We start from the raw sequence: 8,868 nt of genomic DNA, 5'->3' as shown, positions 1-8,868 counted from the left end.
TAAAAAGATATGTTTATAGTCATTATCCCATATGATTATATAAACTACTTAATTTTTTAACCATATTTAGTAATAATGCATTTTATATGTAATTTTTATTTTAGATATTATAACAAAAGATTTTGGATGCAAAATAAAGTGAAATTTTATAACCAAATATGGAATAATTTGAAATCAATGTTAAAGTCACATGGGTAATATAAACCAAAAAAAGGGTAATGATTATATATATATATATATATATATTTATATTTATATTTATATATAAATTAAGTATGAAAAATTCACTTTCCTTCCCTTTTATTCCCTTTACAATCAAACATAGCCTAAGGTAATCTCACATTAGCATTGTTGGTAAGAGAATCAAAGCAGAAGACTGATGACCATAGTTTTTGGATGTGTTTAGGAAAAAACATAAAAGGCCCCCTAATTAAGCTCATAATGATCAATTGTACATCAAAAGAGTGGTGATCAATGCATCTAGAGTTTTAAACCATCGAACCCAAGGGGATAGCACAATTGGTGAGCAATGAATCTGGTACAAATTGTAAATTCGGACGTCCTAAGTTCGATTCCCACTAAGCACACCTTAGACCACTCACACAAGGGTGTTTAGTGCTCTTCATTACTTTCAGTGAAAGTTGAATGATTCTCATTCAACCCCAGTATAACCCGGACCATGCGATTTTGAAGTCAGTATGGATCCACGAGACTAGTCAGGCTAAAGGCCTGGATACCCGTCGTTAACAAAAAAAAAAAAGGGGTTTAACCACCGCACCACATCCCCCACACACCACCACCCCCCCCCCCCCAAAAAAAAAAAAAAAAAGCATATAAAATGTTTTCTCTTTTATACGATTAAATTCAATGTACGCCAGCTTTTCTGTGGAACCCAACTTTATCAGCTTCTATGAGCTTCTATAAGCCTGGCCATATGATCAATCATCAAATTTTCTTACATTGACTTAGTCAATCATTGGGTTTGACTTTCGTCATTCCATTCGATCATCATATGCCCACCACATTCAAAATGATGACCTCCATGTAGCAGCAAATAAAGAAACCATCCAATGCTCAACATCACATAAATCATCAGCGATGCCAGTCTGAGGCTATGCCATCATTTGAGAGAGAGAGAGAGAGAGAGAGAGAGAGAGAAAACCTTGAGTTATTCAGGAAAGAGAGCATATTTCTTGTTAGAAAGTTGGGATGAATGAAAAAAAAGCTAAATTTTGAGTTCTTATTGACCTCGATCATGAAGGCAGTGTCTGCACATTGCCTAATTTTTATGCCATGCACAAAACCGACTGGTGCAACTGTCATCTTTAGAAAACTAAGTATAAACACCGATCCAACGTGTTTCAGATTTCGGTATCCATTGTTTTAAATATATAGTAGTTAGCTTGCTTGATCAAGCTGGTGTTAAATAATTCTGTTGTGAAACTCACTAGTCTGTTTCTCCATCAATTCATTTTTATTTTATTTTTTTGGGTTGAGGGTTCTCTTTCATTCATCTTATTAAATTAATTAATTAATTCAATTCTTCACATGCCTAGGGAAAATCTCACTATTTCTAGACGTTATTGTCATATGTCTTAGTGTACAAAGCTGTCGATTTTTTAAACATGTCTGACTTCAACTTTATTTTATCCATATTAAAGTCTACATTGTTAGGGTTTACAGCTTAAGGTATAGGGTTTAAGGTATAGCACCCTTTAACTTGTTGCATAATAATAGATGTGATGCATACGACTTCAGTGTCTGCACAACCTTATATGCTCATTCTTTTTTTTTTTTTTTTTCCTAAATTTAATGATGTAAGTCTCCTTGTATATGAATCGAAACTTTTTTCCTCTTTTAAAAGTAATGATACTAGTATAAAGGGATAAAGTGTCCCCCAATAGTAGATTGCCGAGAGAAATACCCTAAGAGAAGCAAGGACCAATGTTATAATATAAGGGAAGAAATCTCTTTATTAAAAAAATGGAAACAACCAATTATTTTATCTTTGGAATTAAATTGAAACTTTTAGATAGGATTCAAGATCTAATATAAGATGCATCTTAATTTTGTTAGAATGAACAGTTCTTAGGACTTGATTAAAATTCAATATAAATAAATTGTTTAATCATTTGAATGCTTTCATATTGATTATTTGCAAGAGTTATTTTTCCAATTTTCATGATCTAGGAATAGATTATAGTATCTTTAAGATCTTTTAGGGTCGCTAGAAACATGTAATCATTATGATACAAGATCTAACATAAGGTCCATCTTATTTTTATTATAATGGACATTTCTCAAGATTTGGTTAAATTAAAAAAATAAATAAGTTGTTTAGTCATTTGAATGCTTTCACATTGATTATTTGCAAAGTTTTTTTTTTTTTTCATTATTCATTATCAATAAAACTAGATTATGGTATCTTTAGGATCTTATATAGGGTCACAAGAATGTTTATAAACATGTAATCAATCATTCTTTCTTCTTTTGATGAAAAATATGCAATCAATCACTGTTATTGCAACATATAAATTTTGTTCTAGAATTGAATGAGTTGGCTTAGTAGCAATGGATTTAGTCGGTGGAACCATTTGTTCTAAGTCATTAGTTGTTTTCTTGGAGGAAATCACTATGGATTAGTCGCAATCAATCATTTTTAATACAAACATGTTGTCTTTAATATTTGGTGAGTGTTGGCTGGTTGTGCACCCATATCTTATTATCCCTTTACAATAATAATTCTGTTCAACTCTAATCGGTTCAACCATTATGGGTTAAAATGAATTTATGGATGGAATCAAATATGCAGTATTTACAGACAAAGGTATTCGATTATTGGGGAACAATCAATATATTTTAATGTTGAATCATGATCAACTAGGACAGAAATAAAGCATTGGTCGAACTCTTCTTTGGTGTCAAGGTAATAGGTATGAATAGTTATCGACTCCCAAGCAAGGGTAGAATAATGGGACCTACTATGGGATATACAATGCATTATAGGGACAGGACAGTAGGCAGGTGATGGAGAACATAATCTTTCTTTTTTCCGGATCTAGGCTTGGAGTAAGGCTGCTGCTTCAGCTTGACCAACCTTGATCCTTACCCTCAGAACGAAAGAACTAAACTATGGATTGAGACTAGGCTAAGGAAACAGAAGCAGAGGCAGGGGTTGTAGGCTTTAGTTGAAGATATTACTATTTTTAAGTTGGCTTCCTCTAATCTTAGGAACTATAATTTATACACCCAACATAGCTTAGTAGAGCTAATTATTATTATTATTATTATTATTATTATTATTATTATTATTATTATTATTATTATTATTATTATTATTATTATTGGGTGAATGAAATTATATTAAAAAAAAGAAATGGCCTCAACAAAAAGGAGTGGTCCCAGGAGGGAGTTACAGGAAAGAAAGGAAACAAGGATACTCCGACATGAAACAATAAGACAATTTCTTCAAGAATCATGAGCTGCCACCAAAACACTCAAGCTTGCCCGCAATTTCAAACTTGATACAATCCCAAATTTGCAAATTAGTTCTCGACTTCTCCCATATTATTAATGGAAACAAGTTAGTGTTACTAATCCTCTATTTATACCTTTTCTCCCTCCCTTACTTCACATTAATTTGAGTCAACTCTAATTGGTCCAACCCGTTTGGTCTGATCCATGGTTATCACCTTTTGGAAGTTGATAAAATAGAGTGCAGCATTACAGCTTGACTGGCAATGATAGGCAATGAAGGTAAGGGTGTTAATCGGTCCTGTTTTAGTGTAGATAGTTTGATTTAATCCAATGCAAAATATTTTAGATAAAATCAAAACCAAATCATTTAATAAACGGTTTTATATATTAAAATTGTAATCATTATAAACGCTTTTGGTTTAAGCGGTTTTCTTATATTTTCTAATTTTTTATTAAACAACTTCTTTACCTTTAAATTTTTTAGTGAAATGGATGTAAATTTTAACATTGAATTGAATCTTTTACTGTTATATGCTTTTTTTAATGTAAATTTTATTTTATTTTATTGAAATATATGTAAATTTATCATTCAATAACCTAAATTTACTACATATATGTTAATTGGTTTAATGATTTATTTTCAATGATTTATCAATGGTTCAAACTTTAAAATTAAAACCAAATCATGATTTCAATTTAAAACCTAAACCAAACCATTTAATAAACGGTTTTACAGTTTCACTGTAAATGATTTGATTCAATTTTAATAAACGATTTCGATTTCGATTTCATATTCACATCCTAAAGTTAAGGTTAATGATTCACATTAGCAATTTTTATTTAAATGAATCACTAAAAAAAAAAAGTATTCAAAAATAATGGCTTCTGATTAGGGTCTATATCCATGGCTGTCATCCTTTTTCCATTCTACTATGAGCCAAAGTTGAAAATGGAAGGTGGGGTACAATCAGTACAGCCAAAGAGCTTGAACTATGGCCTTGATCAGTTATTTAGAGAGAGAGAGAGAGAGAGAGAGAGAGAGAGAGAGAGAGAGAGGGTAATAGCTATCCACAACCATAGTAAGTTAAAGAACCTATCATGTCTTGTTGCCGTTGGAAGTTCATCCTTACCACAAATTACGATCTCTTAAACATGATTTCATGGCTTTTTTTAATCCCACACATCACCTAAGACAACGATATTGGACCAATTAGAAGTTACCACAATTTAAGCTCACAGAAACACGCTCCATTAAACACTAAACAAACTTTACAAACTAATCCCCAATTGTTAAAAAATAATTAAATGATTAAAATCTGTGAAGCGAAAGTCCTTAAACAGAGACAAAGTGAAGGTCAGATTACAATTGTTTAATATGAAGTTTAACACGAAATCAATTATTTTAAGCCTAAAAGAAGGGAAAACCTTCTCTTCCATCCATAATTACTATCCCTTAAAATTTAACAACTTTTGTAAAGACTTCCCACCTCATTTTTGCTTGCCTGTCGTACAAGTGGCATAGATCCCGGGAAACACAAAATCTGATGATCTCACTTGGGTTATTGTCATAAAATTGTGGGTCCCATACAGCAAAATTCTATGGTATGGGCAAGTGTGTTAGTACTGTTGATTCAAATTAAGCAAAGTTGAAGAATACAAGGGGAGGGGTTTGCTGTGTTTGGACATATTATGGAATTAGGATTTATATGCTTAAGATCAGGAATGGTTGAATACTTTTGTTTTACGTTTAATTAGCAAAATAAGGAAGAAGTCTTCAGGAATGAAGTCTTCTCTAAGATAGTATATTGATTACAGCACCAAGGAGAGTTTTGTGATCAGATATCGTGCACTGGCACCAACACTATCTTAGACCAGATTTCTGGTTGAACCGAAATCGAGAGTAGACCACTTAGAAAGTTGAAATTTGTTTCAAAATTATACTAAATGGGAACTCAAACCAAATGAACCATGAAACCAATCGGTAACTATGATCTATTTCATTTTAATCACATAGTCAAAAGAAGAGGGGAGATAATTGGAATTGTGGATACCTAACCGCCTCACATTTGGGACACATGTCTTTAACACCTCTGAGATTGAATGATTATACAATTATAGAAGGACCCTTGGTCATCCTAAATAAGAATAAAATATCCTTTGCAAAGGTCTGTGCCACCTGCTAATTGGTCAAGGAGATCCAAGAGGGGACTCATCTGGTAGTTTCAGAATAACTTGTGAGTTATTTCCATACCAACCGGTTCAATTATTTAGCCGACCTGTCTTTTCTTGTTAAACCCACACTCCTATAAAACCCCCCACCCCACCAACTTCCATTTCGAACACAAAAGCTCTCAAGGCCTCTCTCTCTCTCTGTCTCTCTCTCAAAACCCCCACCACTCCCACTGAACCTTCTCCAATTCCTCTGCTAAAAATGGAGAAACCTCAGCTAAATTTAGAGAAACCCACCAAAGCAAACCCAACAGAGAAACCTCTGAAATCAAATAAAGTCTCTATCTCAGCCTTTCTCTTCTTCATCTTTATCTGTTACTCTGTGGTTCATTTTGACCTTTCTCCTTCTGAACTCTTCCACAATACCAAATTCTGGTTCTTCCTTTCCAACGCCCTCATCCTTATCATCGCTGCCGATTCCGGTGCCTTCTCTTCCTCCAAACAAAAATATGATCTCTATGAGGAGTACTTGAAGAACAGCAGAGCAAGGAATGCTTTCTCATTTGTCCCTCCTAAGACCATACCTTTCTCTTCGATGAAAGCAAAGCTGGAACCCATGACAGTCTCTTCCATCAAAACAAAACATGTCATTTATGAGGAACCCATTAAAGAAACCACCATTGATTCATCATTCAAAGAAGATCTTGAGAATAGGTCTGTGATTCTCCCGGAAACAGAACCACCACCGGAAAGCATTCCAGGATATGTCAACTTAAATGCTCGAGCTTATGGGGAAAGGGACTCACAGGGGGGTAACAAATGTGGGAGGATTATTTTCCCAACATACAAGAGTGACAATTCTGAAAGTTTGGAAGAAACCACAATAGTAGCAAGCAGAGAAGAGGAACCCCGGGTTGAAGATTCTTGGGAAACAAAGGAAATTCGGCGAAGCAATTCAGAGAAGGCGATTTCTGTTAATGAGAAGAAGAGGATCCTAAGCAGGTCGGTTACAGAAGGGTATGAGCCGAGGTCCGAAGAGAATGAATTCTCGGCCATGTCTGATGAAGAGCTCAACAGAAGAGTTGAGGACTTTATCAGGAAGTTTAACAGACAGATGAGGCTTCAGGAAACTAGGAGCTTGGGCTGGTTGGAGAATTAGTCAAATGAGGCTTTTCCAGAGGAAAATAGGGGAACCCATTTGCTATACTTCCTTTGTCATGTTTCTGTTCTCTTTCTGTCGCCCCCTTCATATCTTGTCTGTCTCCTTTTGCTGAAGAGTGTAGATAGTTCTGGCCGTTGTAATAATCTATATTTTCCTTTCTATGGATTCTCCTTAGTGTTGTTTTTTTTCTTTTTTCTTTTTTTTTTTTTTTTTTTTCTAATCTTCTTTGAAAATTTTTCAGTTTTTTTTTTAAATAATTTCATGAACTTAGCATAAATCTAAGGAGAAATCAAATATTTGATTAGCCTAAGAAATAATTTTGTTCAGGGTTTATCTTTGATTCTTTGTTTTTAAATAATCTTAAATTTATTGATACCAATACTTGACTCTTTCAAATAGCACTTTGATATCTATTTCTACAGTTCATGGTAGAGATAGTTGATGGCCTAGGAATGCCTTCTTTTATGCTATAGATCTAAATTCCTTGTCCCTTGCATGGTTTGGAGGTAGCCCACCAACTTTTTTTCCCAAATCACTCGAGACTCAGCTTTCAATGACACATGGAAGGCATACATCACACGGTTGAGTATGGAGTGATTAACAAAATTAAAGTTCTTTCCCCCATTATATTTTTTATATAAAAAATTCGTGGGATTCTGTTTTTAACTTGTATACTTAAATAAAGAATAGGTTTAAACCTAGGTTAGATTGCCTAACCAAATGAAATATATTGGACTGTGTTGAAGGCAAAACCACATATATCTTTATAAATGGGTCAAATTTAATTGAAGTTTAATCCAAGGATCAATTGCATAAGTGAAACCAGCCAATTTTCATGAAAGCCAGTAAAATTCAGCTAATGAGTGTTTTGGGCTATCTCAGGAATAAAATCAAACTAGGTTAAACTAGAATCAAAGCCTCAAGTGGCCGAAAACTTGGTCAAAACTTTTTTTTACCTGGTTCGTTAAAGAGATTATGTATTCCCACAATTAACTGATTTTGCACCTAATAACATCTAAATTTTATGACCCAAGATACACTTTTTTTTTTTTGGCAACAATTGTCATATTCATTAAAAAAAAAAAAATTCCTAAGAAAATTGATTTTTCAATTGTTTCTTGAACCCTAGTCCAGGGTAATTTAATTCAAACTTTAAAGATTAGGAATTGATGTAGAGAATATGCACACCAAGTTTAAGCACCAATAGGACTTATCACATAGTAGAGAACTGACCTCTCCATTCATCCATAAGATAACAAAATTCATTTTCTTATTAATTTATTATTAGAATGGATATGAATGTTACCTTGTCCCCCCCCCCTCTTTTTTTTTTTTTTTCTGCATAATACTCCATCAACTCAGTGGTTATTTCACTTCAACAAGAAGTGAACAAGGGGGCAACCAAGCTAGTATGGCTCTCATATTTCCTCTGTAAACTTTGTTTGGTAAGTAAAATGAGCTAATAATAATAAGGTACAGTGGTGGAGGTCCAACATTTAGATCAAGAAGATCATGGATTTTGTCTTCACGTTCAATTTGAAAATAATAAAACTAAATTATTGATTTGATTATCATCACCAGTTCTATACTTCTATCAGTACCATCTTGGAAGAATTGACTTCTATAGTTTTAAATCATTGTTTCATATCTTATACATTCCCTTACAATTATATTTGTCTTCATCTAACAAAAAAAACCCCTTTCTTTATTTTTCCGTCCAAACTTAAGTAAGAAGTGAATCCAGAAGACAACATAATCTACATAGGTCCTCAGATTTATGGAAATAAAAATGTGAAAGATGTTTAGAAATTTGCCCCACCTAACTAGTGTTTGGCATTAGTAGTTTTACATAATTTTCAACAACCAAAGATTTCTACCAAAATTGGAGGAAGGGAATAGGAGGGACTGTTCAGAAAGAAAATCTGAATGAACCAGGCTCTGATCTAAAACCCACAAAATAGAAGTTGGAGTGGACTGTCGAACTGGGTCAAATTTGTTCACCAGTGGTGCTCCGTTTGGTCTCTTCTTTACAAATATCTACATGAGAAGAGGATTTCGAT

The 8,868-nt window shown here is 33.5% G+C and overlaps 1 protein-coding gene across 1 annotated transcript; it reads left to right on the top strand.

Moving 5' to 3' along the window:
- Positions 1-5,829: 5,829 nt before the first annotated feature.
- LOC122058618 lies at positions 5,830-7,123 on the top strand. Its single transcript, XM_042621252.1, has one exon. The coding sequence runs from the start codon at positions 5,909-5,911 to the stop codon at positions 6,803-6,805; it is 897 nt and encodes a 298-aa protein (XP_042477186.1). The 5' UTR covers positions 5,830-5,908; the 3' UTR covers positions 6,806-7,123.
- Positions 7,124-8,868: the final 1,745 nt, after the last annotated feature.

This window comes from Macadamia integrifolia, chromosome 13 (assembly GCF_013358625.1).
Source record: "Macadamia integrifolia cultivar HAES 741 chromosome 13, SCU_Mint_v3, whole genome shotgun sequence".
Lineage (NCBI taxonomy): Eukaryota > Viridiplantae > Streptophyta > Magnoliopsida > Proteales > Proteaceae > Macadamia > Macadamia integrifolia.
The sequence above is the reverse complement of the archived record's forward strand: the minus strand, read 5'-3'. Positions and strand labels throughout refer to the sequence as shown.